The sequence below is a fragment of the Dendropsophus ebraccatus genome, chromosome 5, assembly GCF_027789765.1.
Source record: "Dendropsophus ebraccatus isolate aDenEbr1 chromosome 5, aDenEbr1.pat, whole genome shotgun sequence".
NCBI classification, from domain to species: domain Eukaryota; kingdom Metazoa; phylum Chordata; class Amphibia; order Anura; family Hylidae; genus Dendropsophus; species Dendropsophus ebraccatus.
Window position 1 is genome coordinate 34,978,356 of NC_091458.1, and position 21,406 is coordinate 34,999,761.

The 21,406-nt window shown below is 43.0% G+C and overlaps 1 protein-coding gene across 3 annotated transcripts in view; it reads right to left on the reverse strand.

The window, feature by feature from the left end:
* The window catches only part of ATP8A2 (ATPase phospholipid transporting 8A2), a 476,575-nt gene that overhangs the window by 307,982 nt on the left and 147,187 nt on the right, over positions 1 to 21,406 (reverse strand). For all 3 annotated transcript variants that reach the window (XM_069969843.1, XM_069969844.1, XM_069969845.1), the window contains 3 exons: positions 20,619 to 20,758; positions 17,434 to 17,572; positions 16,394 to 16,458 (listed from right to left, as the gene is read on the reverse strand). In XM_069969843.1, the coding sequence (XP_069825944.1) occupies positions 16,394 to 16,458; positions 17,434 to 17,572; positions 20,619 to 20,758 (344 nt within the window). The remainder of the gene's footprint in view (positions 1 to 16,393; positions 16,459 to 17,433; positions 17,573 to 20,618; positions 20,759 to 21,406) is intronic.

Consider the following 21,406-nt stretch of genomic DNA (forward strand, 5'->3'; position numbering starts at 1 on the left):
ATAGTGGGACTACACAGGAGGAGGCCTATCTATAATAGGGGGACTACACATGAGGGGCCTATCTATAATAGGGGGACTACACAAGAGGAGGCCTATCTATAATAGGGGGACTACACAGGAGGAGGCCCATCTATAATAGGGGGACTAGACAGAAGGAGGCCCATCTATAATAGAGGGACTACATAGGAGGGGCCTATCTATAATAGTGGGACTACACAGAAGTAGGCCTATCTATAATAGGGGGACTACACAAGAGGAGGCCTATCTATAATAGGGGGACTACACAGGAGGAGGCCCATCTATAATAGGGGGACTAGACAGGAGGAGGCCCATCTATAATAGGGGGGCTACATAGGAGGGGCCTATCTATAATAGGGGGACAACACAAGAGGAGGCCTACCTATAATAGGGAACTACACAGGAGGGGCCCATTAACAAAAGGGGGATACACAGAAAGGGCCATCTATAATAGGGGGACTACACAGGTGGCAACTACTGTGTGGGGGCACTATTATGGGGTAACTTCTGTATGGGGCACTATTAAGTGGTACTATTAAAGTAACTAATACTGCATGGGCTATATTACCATTTGGGGCACTATAGGTGGCCAGCTGATAGAGATGTGGGTAGGTGGTGTTATAAAAGTGCAGAGCCTAGGATGTGTGTCCGTCGGATTCTGTGGAGATGAGTGGTGACCAGATGAAGTCATCATGACAGCCTGGGCCAAGTGGGGAAGACAACAAAAGAGGAAGACTTTTCCTTCTTCCAACTATCTCCAGACCGTCTACCTCTAAAGTCTATCTACACTTGTTTCTGTGTATTGTGTATTGTACTGAAGCTGTTTTTCAGTAAAGTTCAAGTCCTGTGCTGGACTCTGTCATCTTTGCACCTGCAGTGGTACCTCACACCAGTTCTCCCAAGGCCTGGTGCCCATGTGTCCGGCAATGGCGGATTATAATCTAGGCGGTTTGCGCGGCCGCCTGGGGCCCGAGGCTCCGGGGGGGCCCATGCCTTGCCGCCCACATTATAATGCCGCCCGGGAGGCCCCCTCGCCACTGCACTCTTGTGACCGCAAGCATTGTTTCGCTTGCGGTCACAAGAGCCTCCGGCTGATGCGCGGCTGCCGGGGGTGTCCCGTCCTCTCCCCGGCAGCGCGCGCATCTCACAGCTCCTAGTGCCGCCTGGGGCCCTGACTTCCGGTACTGGGAGCGCACGTACCGGAAGTCAGGGCCCAGGCGGCACTAGGAGCTGTGTGATGCGCGCGCTGCCGGGGAGAGGACGGGACACCCCCGGCAGCCGCGCATCTGCCGGAGACTGCAGACGGAGGGGGACCATCTATAAGGGGGAAAGAGGGGGACCATCTATAAGGGGGGAAAGAGGGGGACCATCTATAAGGGGGGAAAGAGGGGGACCATCTATAAGGGGGGAAAGAGGGGGACCATCTATAAGGGGGGAAAGAGGGGGGACCATCTATAAGGGGGGAAAGAGGGGGACCATCTATACGGGGGGAAAGAGGGGGACAATCTATAGAGGGGGAAAGAGGGGGACCATCTATAAGGGAAGGGGAGGGGGACCAGCTATAAGGGGGGAAAGAGGGGGACCATCTATAAGGGGGGAAAGAGGGGGACCATCTATAAGGGGGGAAAGAGGGGGACCATCTATAAGGGGGGAAAGAGGGGGACCATCTATAAGGGGGAAAGAGGGGTACCATCTATAAGAGGGGAAAGAGGGGGACCATCTATAAGGGGGGAAAGAGGGGGACCATCTATAAGGGGGGAAAGAGGGGGACCATCTATAAGGGGGGAAAGAGGGGGACCATCTATAAGGGGGGGAAAGAGGGGGACCATCTATAAGGGGGGAAACAGGGGGATCATCTATAAGGGGGAAAGAGGGGGACCATCTATAAGAGGGGAAAGAGGGGGACCATCTATAAGGGGGGAAAGAGGGGGACCATCTATAAGGGGGGAAACAGGGGGATCATCTATAAGGGGGAAAGAGGGGGACCATCTATAAGAGGGGAAACAGGGGGGCCATCTATAAGGGGGGAAAGAGGGGGACCATCTATAAGGGGGGAAAGAGGGGGACCATCTATAAGGGGGGAAAGAGGGGGACCATCTATAAGGGGGAAAGAGGGGGACCAGCTATAAGGGGGAAAAGGAGGACCAGCTATAAGGGGGGAGAGGGAAGAGGGGGACCATCTATAAGGGGGGAAAGAGGGAGACCATCTATAAAGGGGGACTATCTCCTATAGGATTAGCACCCTCCTCTCCTGACATCCTCTGTGCTGCTGGGACCTCCCCTATAGATCAGCACCCTCCTCTCCTGACATCCTCTGTGCTGCTCGGACCTCTCCTATAAGATCAGCACCCTCTTCTCCTGACATCCTCTCTGCTGCTTGGACCTCTCCTATAAGATCAGCACCCTCCTCTCCTGACATCCTCTGTGCTGCTGTGACCTTGGGGGGGGCAACATCAGGGGACCAGGTGAGGTGGCGATATGTTTATTGGGGGCAGTGGAGGTGGGGTGGGCAATGCTTACTGGGGGTAGCAGCAAGGGACCAAACATTATGTTTATTGGGGCCAGCAGGGAGGGGAGGCAGGCAGGCAGTGTTTATTGGGGACAGTGGGGGGGGGAGGCGCAGTAGCAGATTATAATGTGGGCGAATTGACTGGGGGGGGGGGGGGGCCCAGGTTGGGTGGACAGCCCGGGGCCCAGGGTACATTTAATCCGCCACTGGTGTCCGGGGGTGGGTATTACCCCTCCTGGCCACCACAAGTTGCCCCCAAACACTATAGCCCACCAGCGGCACACAACAACTAGCACACAACCCGGGCCACAACATATCATCGTTGAGCCGTGTAATAGGCTCTGTAAGTGGCTGCTGACCACATATAAAAAGTGTATAAAAAGTATAATAAAGTAAAAAAGTATATAAAAAGTATATACATTATAGATTGCCCAGATACAGATGAACCTATAACCCCATACTCTAAAACCCCACATAGACTCCACTCTAGAACACCTGTACTTTTAGACTTATATTTGGCCTTTCCCATGGGCAGTAAGGTGTTAACAAAAAAAAAAAAAACATGGTTAAATACCACTTGCAATTCTCTTCTACACTAACATGATTTCCCAAATGGAAGGTAATTCGATAACACTTGAATTGCTCAAGCTTGCATGTTCTTCAACTCAAAAAGCCAATTAGCATCAGGAATTCTGTAATAATTCCTCTGCCTGTAATTTTAGACAATGGCGGCCGACGGAGAAGAATAGTACAGTTAATTGCAGATTTGTATGACTCTCTTTAACTATACTTCTAATCAACACTACAAAAGGGCGATACTTGTCCCCGAACCCTTTCCAAAAGATGAGTACACAGAATAGAAAGGCCTTCCTGCTCATTCATCTCGGCTGCTCATGTTTCTTCTGATTACTGGAGACAGCTCCTGCAACTTTTTATGAGTCGGCGCTCTTTGATTTAAAAAAAAAAAAAAAAAAAAAAAGTTAAGGAACTCTAAAAGCTCAAAGCCTTACAAATTACATTCAACTGAATCCCACTTGCCTGAGGAAACAAGGCTTAGTGAATGCCTAATGCTGCTAATGATTTATTTCTTTTTGGAGGGGGGCTCATTATCAAAGCGATTTTCTATTGAACTCTATCGGGTACCCTCTCGCTAGCCAAAAGGGACACTTAAGTACTCCAGGTTAATCAGTACTCAGGCTCCATGGGCTATACATCATTAGCTATACCAATGATTATAAATATAAGTTTCTCTTACTTAACCATGTAGAAGCATGACTCTTGTTGGGGTTGTCCAAAGATGTAAATTATTTTCATATATTGGTAAATTAAGCTGTCTGCTATGTTGTCTTCAGCTCAACTTCTTGTCTGATGTACATACTGGCATAGATTTCCTGTTCCTGTGTACAGGACACTCTAGCTGGGAATTCAGCCTATCCTATATCCCTCACACTATTTTTTTTTTATTGATTATAAAGATTTTTATTTATTACATCAAAATACATCTTGAATAACAAATCCAATTTACAGTACAAAATACAGAAAATAAAGCCCTACCCTTATCCCCCACTCTATATCCCACCCTCCCCCTAACCTAATTCCCGAGGAGAAGGAGGAGAAGAAAGAGAGAAAAAAAGAAAAAAAAAAAGTCTAAGCCTCCTCACCAGTGGGTCATCGGCCCCAGATCATAATGTGGACCTTGATGCCATTCTTCTTGTCTCAGGAGTATACACTTTCAAAGTTTTTTACTTTCAGTACCTCTGCCCTCCAATGTTCTATAGGCGGGGGGGCCGCTGACAACCAGTCACATAAGATCAACAGTCTCCCTATGAACAAAAGCTTGGATATCAGCGGAGCCCCCAATCTAAGTTGTAACGTACATCCCAGAATAGTATACAAAGCATTAAACGGGAAAGAAATCCCTATATCCAGCCTTATGAAGGTGGCTATTCCCTCCCAAAAGGGCCGTATTTTAGTACAGTTCAAAAGCACATGTAAATATCTCGCCCCTCTTAAGCCACATCTTGGGCATGAGGCATCATCTCTCTACCCATTTTCTGTATAATAGCTGAAGGGAAGTGTAACCTATTAATAATCTTAGTTTGTATTAACTGATGATTTTTACTAATAGATGCCCTTCCCCCACTCACTAAAATGTTCTCCCATTCTTCTTCAGTTAATAGTCCCAGCTCCTTCTCCCACGCATGTTTCTTAACTTTCAGGATTCTATGAGCTATCACATCCCTCAAACCATTATAGATCGTTCTCATCTCACCTCTTCTAAGTCCTGTTGTATTCTTTAAAATAAAAAAAATTCGCAGTCAGCAACACAGAGTCTCTCCCTATCCAAGGTAGAGGCTGCATGCGCCATTTGTAAATAATAGAATCTATATTAGAAAGTGCAAATTCCATTTGAAGGTCTGTGAACGACCTAACGGTGCCCTCTACAAAAACCTGTGAAATTTTCAAAATACCTTTATCTTTCCATAACCTGGAAGTTCCAATCTTGTAAAATACCAAAAAATTCTGATTCTCCCATATCGGAGAGAAAATAGTGCAACATTTAGTGCCTGCCATCTTACAAATACTAAACCATATCCTATCCCATACCTTAAGTTTAGAAAAAGTGACATCAGTTCTAAATCGTGATCTATGAGCATCCACATAAGCAAGGAGAGACTCTGCGTTGCCTAGGGACTCCTCTATGAGATGAGCCCCCAAAGGGGTAGCTGTATTCCTACAGATCAGAGATTAATAGCAAAAAAGTATAAACGAAAATCAGGGAGGGCCAGGCCTCCTTTTTAGAGAGAGTAACTTTTTAATGCCCGTTCTAATAACCTAAAGAAAGACTCAGGGATCCAAGTCGCAGATGCCCTTATATACTATAGGGTCTGTGGTTGTATGACCATCTTAATTAAGGCTACCCTAGCAGCCATTGTAAGTGGCAACCTAGCCCAAATATCCACTTTCTTTTTAATTCTACCCAATAAGGGCTTCAGGTTATACTCAAAGAAGTTAGAGACATCCCTGGGCAACGTAATGCCCAGGTACTCCAGCCTGTCCTCAGCCACATGAAGGCCAAAGTTGTTAGGAATCTCTCCTTGCGGTCCCTGTAAATTCATAAGGAGAGATTTGGACCAATTTATTTCGAACCCGGACTCTCTAAATTTATTTCTATTCATCTCAGGTTCCCTGCCTCCTCCGCAAGCCACCTCAAGCACCACTGGGGCATGATCCGATAGAGCCTTTGGTTCATACACCATGTGCAATACCCTATTCATTCCAGATCTGTTGGCCAGGGCAAGATCTATCCAGGAGGCAGTTTGATGTGAGGCACTAAAACAAGAAAAACAGCGTCTAGTTGGGTGGAGAGAGCGCCACACGTCCTCCCATCCAACCTCCCGGGTAAGTTCGCCAGAGAGGAAGGAGGGGGGGAGGGCACCGCCCCTCCACCATTCCTATCTAACCTGGTATCCATCACGGCATTAAAATCCCCTACTACATATATCGGTATATCTGTCTTGTTCTTAACAAAAGAAATCAGATTGGTCAGCACTTCATATGAGAAGGGGGGTGGAATATAGGCTGCCGCTATGATTAACTCTGTATCATAGAATCTACCATGAAGGAAAATATATCTGCCTCTACTATTTTATTTTTTTTTATGTATACAACTAAAAGCTGATCCATTTCTTTAAATCATACGTACATATCGTGAGACTTAGTGGGTCAGTTGCATGTGCTTTTGTGTCCTGTTACATGTGTCCAGCGATGCAAAGTTGTGGCATCATCCTCTGCATACAAGCCCTCACCTTTTTTCTCCATTTCAGACTCAGAAAAAGATAAACACCAAAATGTCGAGATTTATGTGTTGAGAAATTGTACTGAGAATATGCACAAACGCACATGCAATTAACCCACCAAGTCATGTGCTACTTATTTATGGCATAAAGAAGTGGACTATCTTTTAACCAGAAGTTCCAGATAGTCACAAAGCATGAGGGAGATGGAGTGTCCTGTACATAGGAACAGGAAGTCTGTTACACGAAGAACACCAGAAAGGATGTTGGGTTGACGAAAACAGAGCGGACAGAAGATAGAAAGCATGAAAGACCACAGAAAGGTAGTAAAATAACCTTATCTACCAATATAAGTTCATTTATTAGACAGCTGAAATGATGTTTTATTGTCAGACAACCCATTTAAGATGTACAGTGTTTGGTTTGGTATTGCCTTTACATTGTAGGTCCCCAAACTGAAGCGTGCCTACTGAAGGTGGCCATGAACCTTCAATACAATCAATGTCAGTCATTCCCCCGGCTGACATCTATTTCGCCCGAACCTGCATACAAGTGAACTTTTGACTTGGCTGAGCGCTCATGTGTTCTAAATGGAGAAAGGGGAGAGGCCTTTACTAGAATCTTCTGGTGGCGGGTTATGTACCTGAGAAGAAAATGATGGGGCACTTAAAATCCATCATATGTCATAAAGACAGTCGGGAGGCCCCCATACACAAGAGCATATTGCTAGGCATCTTTATTTTCCTATAGGTGTATAGTAACAGTAAAGGGATATTTCTAAATATCAGTTTACTCCATACATGTTTTCACACTTTAAAACAAGGGTGGACTACATCAGTTAGTCTATCAAGTAGAGATCTCACGTAGCCTCGGCCTTCTATTAGTTATGACTGGCAGTTCTAGCTTCCTAACAGGAGACCACTCAAACCATCAATCATAGCTGAAAGGAGGGGCCAGGGAAGCAGAAGAGCCCGCCTCCTGGGCACTTGCCATGGCTGTGGCCAAAACTGCTGACAGACCGCTGATCATTCAGGATGAGAAAAAAAATTAATGCATTTACAATGTCTTGAAGGACGAGTCCGGGAAAATTTTTTTATTAAAGTATTGTATTGCCCCCCAAAAGTTATACAAATCACCAATATACACTTATTACAGGAAATGCTTATACAGTGCTTTTTCCTTTCACTTACTACTGCATCAAGGCTTCACTTCCTGGATAAAATGGTGTCCCTGTGTCCCTCAGTGTCCCCCTGCCATCATCCTCTCCAGCAGCCACAGCCCGCACAGCTCTGGGAGTCGGGCGTGACATCACCATGTTATCCAGGAAGTGACATCACCATGTTATCCAGGAAGTGACATCACCATGTTATCCAGGAAGTGACATCACCATGTTATCCAGGAAGTGACATCACCATGTTATCCAGGAAGTGACATCACCATGTTATCCAGGAAGTGAAGCCTTGATGCAGTAGTAAGTGCAGGGAAAAAAGCACTTTATAAGCATTTCCCGTAATAACTGTATATTGGTGATTTGTATAACTTTTTGCGGGCAATACAATACTTTAATAAAAATTTTCGCCTGACTTCTCCTTTAACCTTTATATAAAGATTCCATCTATACATAAATCAGGAAATGAGTTTCAGGTGCAATACTTTGAATTTTAAGTGTTCCCCATTTTGGGATAATGTAATGTACCTGACTGGGTGGCCCCCTTGTTCACAGATGTCCTGTCCATGCTGTCACTCTTGTGCAGACAATATAATACAGAGAAGAGGAGGTTATTAATCCTGCCTGGTCCCAGAGCTGTGTTCACGATTACATATTATATTGGACTGCACTGACAGCAGGAAGAGGGGGTCATGAAGTTAAATGTGAATAGAAGTTTGCGGATCTAACATATGAATGACATTTACAGAACAGGCAGGGGTCAGCGAGAACTACAAAATGTGCTGCAGTAAATATACTCTTCAGAAGCAAGAGGCAGACTTCATCATAATTACATTGTATCGGGCCCAGGGTAGCACGCTCTAAAAAAGACTTCTAAGGCTCTTGTCACATATGGCATATATTGGAAAAACAACTGCAGTTTTTGTGCCACACTGGATCCAAAAAGAAGTATAGTATAGTATAGTATAGTATACCAAGAAAAAGTCCTTTACATTTCTAATTTCTTTGAAGTCTACTGATGACTTTGGCTAAAAAAAATAAAAAACTGCAGGGTTGTTGAATGGCTTGTGTGGGAAGCCAGCCTTATAAATGCTGGGGTTAGACTGCTGTGGCTCCAGCTTAACCCTCCGAGAACAAAAGGGTTGGGGGTTGAAAATCCATCATGCCTACCTTTATGTCTACTGCCATGTCATTAGTTTAAATTGTGTATGTATCCTAGGACTGGGATCACACTAGGTATTGATGCCGATTTTGGCAAAGTTTTGGAGAGTAGTAGTTTGACTTGTTGTTTATTTTTCACCCCTAAAGCCATCTGTTAAGTTTTTTTCAGCCATTTTCTTTAGTTTTTAGTCCCTTGGAAGAACATTCAGTATATAGTTATATAAGTATAACTTGTAAATAGTGTTGAGTAGACAGTTCGGATTCGGCAATGTTTTCTGAACCCGAATACTCAGCATTTGACTCTCGCCAGCAAGAGAAGTTGGATGCCTCCCTAGGGCTGTCAGGAAAACATCAACAGCCTATGGCTGTATCCATGTTTTCCACGAGTCCCTAGGGGGACATCCAACTTCTCCTGCCGCCAGGAGTTAAACCCGAACAGTCTGGCAAGTTTACTCAACGCTACTAAATCAACGCTAATTATCTTGCTTCTTCTTCTTCTTGGTGTGTTGTCTCAGAAATAAACTAAATCTTGAAATCGCAACCTTTGGTGAGTGCCGGTGTCTATTTTCCTCACTTGATTTATAAATGTCTCCTTACATCTAAGCACCCTGCAGTGATCCTTGCTTGAAGCACAACCAAGTGTTTCACATTCCTCTCTACACATGCGCTATGGATTAGTGGCGGCTACTTTATCTCCGCTTATACTTTAGTTAAGACTGCCCATTGGACTCCTAACAGGGATTTAAATCAATAAGATACATGTTATGCTGAACTCTTCCTTCTCTATAAAATTATTCCAGTTGATTATACTAATGGCCCACGATCACCACAACGTAGGGTCTGTCCCTCTGTACACAATGAAGGGGATAAGGCCCCTTTATAATCAAAAGGGGTCCCGAGGGCTGGAGCCCTATGACAGAAGCCTCTTTATTGCACTGACAGGCAGGAGTCCTTGGGGCTAGACCCTTAGTAAATAAAATATTACATCAAAAATAGCCTGAGAACCAGTAAAATAATATGCTATGGTAGCTGAGAATACACTTACTATTTTCAAACCCAACATTTCCACTATTTATTTCCTACAAGCTATACACATATATAAGTTACATTAATGTGCATTTTATGGCACACGCTAGCAATGATGACTAGAAAAGTGCATCGGAGGTCATTACACACATCCCAGCGTATTTCACAATATATTCAAATCCTCAAGTGATCCCCATGGCCTACAAATGTCAGAATGCTTAAAATACTGTCCGACTCAGAGATTAACTTGATTCATTCAGTGTCGGAAAAGAGTCAGTAAGTACTCAAAAATCACAAAGGTATAAGATGATTTGAAGCAAAACATTCCTACAAGAATTCATTCCTGCAGCTAATCTGCAAGGGATAGCTCTTCATAAAATAACACCATACCTTTCCCCATTCTATTCCTACAAAGCTGCAGGAACGGCTCCCCGCGGAGAAGCCGTTTGCAATGGAAAGAACAGACGTGATTGATTGCATCTCATCAATAACTATTTTTTGAGGTGGTTAGACGGAGATCAAAACACTTACTCAATCACCAGTTTTTGCAAGGCTTGAAGATAAGATTAAAAACCAACAAAAACAAAAAAATATATAAAAAAAACAAACAAAGACAAAAAGGCAAATAAATAAAATGGCAGAGAAGGAAAACATCAAACTTGAAACGGAATGGTTTACAATTATCTCAGAATTTCTACGCGCGGAATGGAAACAGAGTTCTTTGTTGGTTTGGATTTGCTTCATTTAACCAACATAACAATTACCCAAGAAAATATAAATATCTTCAATCCACCAGCATTTACTCACATCAGAAATACACATCAGCTCCGGCTTCAAAGGCTAAGCTAAAATTCTAAGGGTGGATGTCTATAATATCAAAATAATGATGAGGAAAAAAAACCCCAGAATTTAGAGAGTAAATATAATAAACATGATCTATTCCCGGAAGGTCATTGCGATTATTATCTTCTCGTCCTATGCTCCAGGAATTTATATTATATATCACATCCCCAGTGTTAAGATTTATCTACAAAGGTTGTGAAATAAAAAAAAAACTGGTGCAAACTGCCTAAAGCAACCAATCACGGCTCAGCTTTCCCCTCTGGTCAGTTTATATCAGTTTCTATACTGTATTATTTTTAATATTTCACAGGCTTAGAAAAACACAGCCGCTTTCTTCCAGAAACAGCACCTCTCCTGTCCTCAGTTTGGGTTTTGCAGCTCAGTTCCAAAGTAAAAGGAGTTTAACTGTAATACCACACACAACCTGAGGTGGTGCTGTTTGTACAAGAAAGTAGCTGTGTGTTTTTTTTTTTTTTTTTTTATAATCCTAAATAACCCCTTTATAGAATACCCTAATCACATCACATATTTTTAGTACATTGCCCGTATACCGATCCCAGTATACCTATCCCAACACGCATAGGTGGTATACCTTGATAATAGAATGTAAATGGGACCTAAAAGGTGCCCATACACTTTGGACAAAGCTGTCTAAAGTGTATGGTGGTCTCCTGAATGAAAAGGATCGGGGATTTGGGATTTCAGCAACCAATTCTTGTTGTTTTGGGAGTGATATGGTGGCACCAGAGTAGGATAACTGTGGCTTAAGTTGATTCTACACGGGCTTAAGGGTTTCAGATAACAAGCACCGATCCTTGTGATCAGTGTTCGCTTACGAAGCCTTTAGATGGCTTGATTAATCAAGCTGCTGGACCACGCAAATGATTATTTGTATGGCCATTAAACTTACTTTTATCACTCACACCAGGTGATGAGCGGAGCGGGCAATAAGTATGATTTTATTTGACATACAAAAGATGCAATCAGCCAACAAATGGCTGTTTTCTTATTCGTTGGCTGATCGCTGCCCATTTTCTATGTACTGATTGTTGGGAACAAGCGTTCCTATGAACGCTAATCTTCCTGATACTCTACTCTTCTCTCCCCCATAGACAGCTGTAATGTACACTGATGTGTATGGCAAGTTTGGGAGAGAGAAGGGAAAGCCAAACAAAAGTTACTGCTAAGCTGATTTGAGTGGCTGATAGTTTAGCCAGGAGGAGCAGAGAGAAGATGCTTGATAATGGGAGAAGAAAGCATTTTTGTCTGATAAGTTGTTAAATTTGTTTTTACTATGGTATTGATCTATGAAAAGTTCACTGAAGCTACAGTGCCTATTTGGGGCTTTGTTCACACTGCATTTACTGTGCTTTCCTATACGGGCAAACAAGACCAAAAGTATAAGTATCAGCTGTCTCGGAAGGAACTCAGCCTGTCGCTGGAACCAGGAAGCAGTGGTCACAAGCAGGTATTGGAAACAGCAGAACAGCAGCTGCAGGGAATCAGGGTAGGTGAGTATAACTTATTTTTTAGGTTTATCATGCCCCAAATTATATTCATAAAAAATGTACGTTCCTGGACAATCCCATCAACTGCAAATGCCATTCTACTATCTCTCATGTATAGCTCCAACTGAGGCTATACAGGACAGTGTCAGTTGTTGGCTAGTTGTTTGTTACGCGATATATAAAAGTATAATTTTTTAGAGAAACAGGGTGTATAGATAGATCATTTATTTTCTATTTTTTACATTTCATTTGTTCCTTTTTTATATTCTAATGACATTTTTTTTTGTAAACGTCCCTTTTTACTTAAAAGTTATTTTGTTTTAATTTCCCTAAGAGGGATAGGCAGCTAGTACACCCCAACAACCGACATATCCATGAATGCACCCCCGAGTACCACAGTCACTGAAATACACCAGAACATGGCAAGTGTTTCCCTACTGAAGGTTGATTTATGGAGACCTTAAGAAAATACCATTTGAACTTTAAATCGAAATGTGATCAAAATCTCATTAACTTGCAAATTAACATTCCTTTATGTAAATCAAAATATTTGTATAAAATCTCTGAGTTCTCCAAACCACCTTCAATTATTTTCTGTCCAAAAATGTAAATTTAAGTAGAAGTGTCATTAATCATTGCCCATATCTGACACCATAACTTACTACTGTTGTAAATATGAGATCCCCAAAATTAACTCTTAGTAGACAAGGTGCACAGCGCATGGCACTAACCGGCAAACATGAACATAAGCAGTAGAAAGGGGACATTCAGTCCATTATCTCTCTCTTTTTCTCTTCTTTTTTTTTTTTTTTTTTTAAGTAGCAACATAACTCGACCATTGGTGATATCTGGCATGGCAACTTGGTCTCGTTCACTTTAATGGGGATAAAGTGCAGACTTCATACGTCTCTATGAAAACCCACAGAGACGTAAGGAGCCATGGGTGTGCATGCATGGCCCTCTCCATTAATTCAGGGATACAACTTTAGGCTGGGTTCACACTACGTATATTTCAGTCAGTATATTTCAGACAGTATTGTGGTCCTCATATTGCAACCAAAACCAGGAGTGGATTAAAAACACAGAAAGGATCTGTTCACACAATGTTGAAATTGAGTGGATGGCTGCCATTTAACCCCTTAACAACTGCGGGCGTATATTTACGCCCTGCGGTCGTTAAGGACGTTCAGAGCGGGGCCGTGCCCGCTAATACAGTAATCGGATGCAGCTGTCAAAGTTGACAGTTGCATCCGATTACCCTTTGCAGCGTCATCCCTGGTGTCTAGTGGGGAGATCGCTCCTCCGGGACGTTGTCTATCTCATGGATCTCTGCAGCATATCTATGCTGCAGAGATCTCTATGAGAGATCAGTGCACTTATACTAGAAGTCCCCCAGGGGGAATAACCCTAACCCCAGGGGGAATAACCCTAACCCCAGGGGGGCTTCTAGTATAAGTGTAAAAGTAAAAAAAAAGTGTTGTTAATAATAAAAAGCCCCCTCCCCTAATAAAAGTCTGAATCACCCCCCTTTTACCAGGTTATTAATAAAAGTAAATAAATAAATAAATAAATAAACAAACATGTTTGCTATCGCCGCGTGCGTAATCGCCCGAACTATTAATTAATCACATTCCTGATCTCGTACGGTAAGCTGCGTAAGCGCCAAAAAAAAATCCCAAAGTGCAAAATTGCGCATTTTTGGTCGCATCAAATCCAGAAAAATGTTAATAAAATCGATCAAAAAGTCGTATGCGCAATCAAGGTACCGATAGAAAGAAAACGCGCAAAAAATGACATCTGACACAGCCCCATAGACCAAAGGATAAAAGCGTTATAAGCCTGGGAATGGAGCGGTTTTAAGGAACATATATTTGTAAACAATGGTTTATATTTTTTACAGGCCATCACATAATATAAAAGTTATACATGTTATATATCGTTTTAATCGTAACGACTTGTGGAACATATATAACAAGGCAGTTTTACCCCAGGGCGAACAGCGTAAAAACACACATCCACTAAATACACAAAATGTGTTGTTTTTTTTTTCAATTTCACCACACATTGAATTTTTTTCTGGTTTCGCAGTGTACTTTATGCAAAAATTCAGCCTGTCATTGCAAAGTACAATTAGTGACGCAAAAAATAAGGGCTCATGTGGGTTTCTAGGTGAAAAAATGCAACTGCTATGGCCTTTTATGCACAAGGAGGAAAAAACAAAAACACAAAAATCAAAATTGCCCCGGTCCTTAAGGGGTTAATGGCAAATATTTGCTGTTATTTTAGAACAACGGCTGTTATATTGAAATAATGGCAGGTATTTACTGTTATATGGCGGCCATCCACTCAATTTCACCATTGTGTGAACAGATCCTTTCTGTGTTTTCAATCTACTCCTGGTTTTGGTTGCAATATGAGGACCACAATACTGACTGAAATATACGTAGTGTGAACCCAGACACGAACGGTCTCGCAGCGAGATTCTCGCTGCGAGTCCGGCAGGTCCTGGCAGTACCCACAAACTATATACTCGCTGCGGTCTGCACGACCACAGCGAGTATGTAATTCTACCGCCCTTAACCCCTTCTGCTCCCGGCCGGCTCCCCCGCTGTAAGCATACATTACCTGTTCTCGCTGCACTGGTCGGGCGTCCTGCTCTCCCGTCCGGCCAATCAGTGGCTGCGGCTGGGCAACACACTGATTGGCCGGGCGGAAGAGCAGGACGCCGGACCCGTGCAGCGAGGAGAGGTAATGTATGCTTACAGCGGGGGAGCCGGGCGGGAGCAGAAGGGGTTAAAGAGAACCAATCATGGGCGGAAATTAAAAATTTTTTTTTCGATAATTAGATTAAAATTGTAATTTTATTAATATTTGTAATTTGTAATTACTTTTAGGGCCGCGTTTTCACAATATACCGATTTTCTTTTCCTGTCTCGCGCCGGCTCTTTTGAAAAGAGCCGGCGCGCGACAGGAAGCTCCCGGCATGCCGAGCAACAGGAAGGGCTCCCATGAGCCTTTGCCACCGCTCTGTAAGTACACAGTGATCCCGCGCTATACAGCGCGAGATCGCTGTGTATGAATATCCTAACTGGGCCTATAAGTGTATTCCTGAAGATACAGACTGCCTGTGCAGTCTGTATCTTATTCTTTTACCTATAGCTGCGGAGCGGAGCGGAGCGGAGCAGTAAGGCCGGGGGCGGCCATCTTGATGACGTCAGTGGTGCGTTCCAGCGCTGGAACGCAAGGGACGTAATCAAGATGGCGCCCGACTTTACTGCACCGCTACAGAGGAGTGGGTAAAGTATAAGATACAGACTGCCTGTGCAGTCTGTATCTTCAGAAATAAACTTCATGAAGATACAGACTGCCTTTGCAGTCTGTATCTTATACTTTACCTACTCCTCTGTAGCGGTGCAGTAAAGCCGGGCGCCATCTTGATTACGTCCCTTGCGTTCCAGCGTTGGAACGCACCACTGTGACGTCATCAAGATGGCCGCCCCCGGCCTTACTTCTCCGCTATCCTGGATTAGGTAAAAGCATAAGATACAGACTGCACAGGCAGTCTGTATCTTCAGGAATAGACTTAGGGACAGAGAATCTTTTATTATAGGGATAGTGATTTTTAGGTGATTGGTCCTCTTTAAGGGCGGCAGAATTACATACTCGCTGCGGTCGTTCAGACCGCAGCGAGTATATAGTTTGTGGGAACTGCCAGGACCTGCCGGACTCGCAGCGAGAATCTCGCTGCGAGACCGTTCGTGTGAATATACCCTTAGACTGTTCACACAATGGTGAAATTAAGTGGATGGCCGACATATAACAGTAAATAACTGCCATTATTTCACTACAACAGCCGTTGTTTTAAAATAACAGCAAATATTTGCCATTAAATGGCGGCCATCCACTCAATTTCAACATTGTGTGAACAGAGCCTTTCTGTATTTTTAATCCACTCCTGGTTTTGGTTGCAATATGAGGACCACAATACTGACTGAAATATACGTAGTGTGAACCCAGCCTTTAAGTGACACTGTCACCCCCTTTTTGCATTTTGACTGCTCTCCACAGGTGTAAAGGGTAAATTTTACAGCTTTCATTACTTATTTTATATTATACGTCATGGTGCTTGTTCTGGTAAAAAGTGGTTCAATCTGTGGATTGAAATAAGGTATGGAGACAGCTAAATTTGTCATTTAAACGTTTTTAATGATGTAAAAATGACAAAATGGGGTGACAGTGTCACTTTAAGGTGTTCAGAATTCTTCCATGGAGATAGCCTGAGAAATTTCCCTTATTACCAACATTAATTTTGTGGTAGTATGGCATACAAGAGTAACGCTATGAAAGGATTACAGATACTTACATCTAAAGAGTCTTCATTCACCAAAATGAGTGACATTGTCTGCGAAACTAGTTTGCACGAGTATCCTGCCAAATATAAAGTACCAGCTGTCAGTGACAGAACAGAGCTACTATGTAGATCACAATGTAAATAAATTCCTCTGTATCATGTGTCTGTGTCTTAGTATAGAGTCAAAGAGGTGTGGCCTACAGTCTCTGTGCTGGCAATCCCCACCCTCCCGCTGCGTGATAGACAGGACTTACTTTTACAGCTATGAGCCCAACTGAGGACGACACCTAACTTGGCCCACTCACTTTGTCTGACAACAATGAAAATTCAATGGAGCAAAATATCAAAAACTGCTCAAAAAACAAACTGAAAAAGCAGCGGTTTTGGAGCAGGTACAAGGGTCCCATGGATATAATTAAGCTAAATAGGACCTGTCATCATTCCTATATATTTTTATTAAACAGTTGTAATACCCATAGAAAAACTATTCTTGTCAATCTTCTTAGAACTGTGTTGTTCTTTTTATATATATTTTTTTAGTTCCTGCTAGAGATTCATGTATAAACTGACAACTGGGTATAACCAGTCTCTCAGTCAAAGGGGTGTGTCTCTACATGGTCTAGAGAACACAGGGACACACCTCCAGCTGGTAACACCAAGCTGTATATACAATTGTATATTTCCTGAAGGAATTACAGAGGATTGGCACTATACAGAGTTCAAGAAAACTCCATTATTTTCATTTCATGAGCAGACATACATATTAATAAAGTATAAATCAGTGACATCCTCCCTGTGCGAGTTTACATACAAAGATAACTGTCAATCACTGATTGGGACCACCCACTGGACTCCTAAGCCCAGAATGAGGAGGGATGTAGATTGATAAATTATTTTATACTGGATATTTTCCCACAAAACTATTCATAATCCTACCAAGCTATTCCTGCTTTACAACATGATGTGTGTTGTTTTATCAGTGTGACAGGTTCACTGTTTTTGCTTTTTTTTCAGGTCTTTTATCTTGATAATATATAAGCAGCAGTTAATACCTATATTGATGGCAGTTTCTTGTTTATCTCCAGTCAGAACCCATATTTTTATTTCTGCTTTCATCAATGTGGATATTGTTTCTGGAACTCCACCCTGCAGCTGATCCTCTATCGCTGTAGCCCCAAGAAGCATCAAATTCTAAAGAAAAAAAGAAAAAAATTCATTATGTTATGCTCCAGTCTGAGGAAAGTTGATAAAATGCAAAGAAACTGATAAAGTATAGGCAATAAGTGTCACATTGTGGAGGGTCTAACCGTTGGGACCCCCTGAGATCTCTTTGTTACGGTTCATAATATCACTCCATTCATTCTCTATGGGAGCTGCACAAGGTAGCTGACTTTTGCATTAAAGCGTAACTGTCATGTTTTTTTTTATTGCAGAAATCAGTAGTATAAGCGATTTTAAGAAACTCTGTAATAGGTTTCATCAGCCAAAAAAGCCTCCTTCTGTACTCAAGAAGCAATCTCCCAGCCTCCCCCCCTGACTTCTTATCTGTGCATTATCAGGCAAACACGTCTTCATTACAGAGAAGCCAGTGAAGACGGGCTCTGCTCTCTCCATTGTAAGCCTATGAAGGGGGGAGGGGCTGAGGGAGATGAGGGAGCAGGAAGAGGTGACATGAAGGTCAGCTGTTTGTAGACTCTCTGGGCACCTAAGACGCTAAATTCAGGTGTCAGAAAGGTCAGTGCTTATCTATGAACTTACTAAGAGAAGATTGCAGGGTGTTGTGCTGTTCAGGACTGCTCCGTGCTCAGTCACTCCTAACAGCCCCTCCCCTCTCCATAGCCACATAATGGAGACAGAAATCCTGCTTTATCTGATGTGAGGGGGGAGGCTGGGAGATTGCTTTTTCACTACAGAAGGAAACTCTTTTAGTACATAAAACCTATTACAGAGTTTCTTAAAATCGCTTGTACTGTTGATATTTAATGTTTTCAGAAAAATGGCCCTGAAATGACATTTACGCTTTAAGCGATTTTTAGAAGATCCATAGAAATTGAGTGGAGAGTCAGTGTAACTTGCTGCTCCATTCGTAACAAAGACCCAGGAAGCCGTAGTGGAAATTGCAGGGGGTCCCAATAGTTAGACCCCCAGTGATCTGACACTTATCTCCTTTCCTGTGGCAGGAGATTGGTAATTTTAATTCAGAATACCCCTTTAAATACCAATTCAAAGCCACTTCTGTCTCAGGAACAGTGGTATGCCACCAAGTTTTCAGATGAGAATAACCCTTTAAGGGTAAGAGTCCAGATTTTTGCTGTGCTTTTAAAAACAATGATAGAACTAGGTGGTATCTCATCTCTGATGGGGATCTGCTTTCTTCTAGAAATAGCGCCACTGGTGACCTCAGTTAGTATGTGGCATTGCAGGTCCGCTCTACTGATGGAGTCAATGAGCTGAGTTGTAATGCCCCACACAACTGAAGGACAGGTGTTTTGTCATTTCTGGAAGAAAGCAGCTGAAGGCCATGTTCACACAGTGTATTTTTTTTTTTTTTTACAAAAACGTCCGTTAACAGCGGCCGTTCATGCCTTAAAATAATGAACTACATTAAAGTCTATGGAGAACAACAGGCGTTGTTTAGAGACTATATTGAACAAGCCTAAGGCCGGGTTCACACACTGTAAAACACCTGCCGTTCTGTGACCCAGCCGTGTCACAGAACGGCCAGTGTCAGTAAAGATCATCCCAGACGGAACTGTAGTACAGACCGAATGAACTTCATTTCTGTTGAATTGGGATGCGGGCGCATTCGGGTGTGCCTGCATAACAAATGACTATAGACGACAATGTAAAGTCTGGCCAGAGCTGCACTTTCCATTGTGTGAACTGTCAGTGTTGTGCGGCCACTATTCAATCAATAGCGGCTGCAAAAAACGTACAGGTCAGTTTTTCCTGCGCCCGCTTGCAATCCCAGCTGGAGTGTATACTATGTGTATACACTCCATCCGGGATTCCATTGACTGCAGTGCAAATTGGCAACAATCACCCTGATTAATAGAAAACTTAGGTTGCGTGAACATAGCCTAAAACAGCATCACCTCTGTTCTCAGGTTGTGTGGTGTGCTATTACAACTCCATTGGCTGCATGAGTACAAATGTGGCGGCTTTTCTGGAAGACAGCAGCTTTGTGTTTGTAATCCTAGACCCCTTTAAGGTGCCAAAAGCAGACCACTCCCTACAATGTTTAGCCGTCATGCTGAGTTACTGAAGCTGAATTGCCAGTGAAGTGAATGAGAGCTGTGGTGCAGTAACTCAGCATGGCCACTACACAAGGTACGGAGCTGTCTGCTCTTGGCTCTGCGCCTTTGTATATGCCAGAGCCACGACTCGGGTGAAAGGCTGATCAGCAGGGGTGCAGGTGTACCACCCAATCTGATATTGTTTATCTATCCTCACGGTAGCCTTTTAACACAGGTTGCAGCCCAACATACTCTAGAGAATCAGGAACCGGCTGCCGCTATCTTCCAGGTAAGGTATTGCAGTGTAATACAAGCGTCTTCTTATTACAGGATGCAGCTACATTCTCACAGTCCTGTTACCAATTTAGCTTTAATTGCAGTATTAATAACTGCGGCTAGGAGCCCTCCTTTCCGCCCGTAATCCCCTCAATTTCACCTTAGCTCTGCCCTTCTGACTGTCAGCTATCCATAACTATTCCGAGGGATCTTCACACAGGATATTAATTGGTTTCATATTTTCCGCAAAGCCTCAAGGTCTTCTCCGCTAAGCCCCGGGCTTCAGGGAGCGCACCATAGAGGAGATATTTTATGTTTTTCTTTTTGCAATAATTGCGACAGAGTAATAAAGGGTTACGGTGTCACGCTGAGCCCTAATATCAAGTTCACGGTGATGTCATGGCTTGCTATATGTTTTTCCCATGTGGCCCTGTTCCCTCTTTGTGCCGACAGTCGCTGTAAGAAAATATCTCAAAGATCGAAGGGGTCTTGTAGCCTGGAGTGCAAGGATTTCAAGGAAGCAAAACAATGTTTAGAATACAGACAATATTGTGAAGCTTTCCAGAATGAAGGTGTCATTGGTAATAATGTGCTCAGGAGAGCACAACAGCGGGGGGGGGGGGGGGGGGGGACCCAACCTCTGCCACATACTAGCCGAGGATCATGGGAGTTGTAGTACAGAAACAGCTCAAAAGCCAAAGGTCATCTGACTATACAATGCTCACCTTTTCTATAAGCTCATAACACTCCTCCAGTTTCTGTGCTCGGTCCTTCAGAACCACGCTGGCTTCATTTTGGACCTTTAGCCATTCCTTGTACTCCGATTCATCAAGGTCTGTATATGCAATGCACAACGTCCTCAAGCCTTAATATAGAACACATATAGTTGTTAAAGACAGATAGATAGATAGATAGATAGACAGACAGATAGGAGATAGATAGATAGATAGATAGATAGATAGATAGATAGATAGATAGGAGATAGATAGATAGATAGATAGATAGATAGATAGATAGACAGATAATAGATAGATAGATAGATAATAGATAGATAGATAGATAGATAGATAGATAGATAGATAGATAGACAGATAGGAGATAGATAGATAGATAGATAGATAGATAGATAGATAGATAGATATATAGATAGGAGATAGATAGATAGATAGATAGGAGATAGATAGACAGACAGACAATGGATGGATAGATAGATAGATAGATAGATAGATAGATAGATAGACAGACAGACATTAACAACTAGTATGCAACATTTTAATGTATTTGCCAAAAAGATTTGATTATTAAGGTAGCAAGAGGCAGAGAAGCAAGCAGACTTAGATCTACCAAGTGCCAACCCTATTTGCCCGCTCCCTGCTCTCCGCTCAGTGCCAGTTTAGCCTTGGGCTGAAAAGCTGGTAATAGGGCACAGTCATAGGAAAGTGTATAGACTTCTGGCACCTCTGACTTTGTGCCAATTGTAGGGTCCCAGCTGGTGAAATGCAGATGTTCCTCA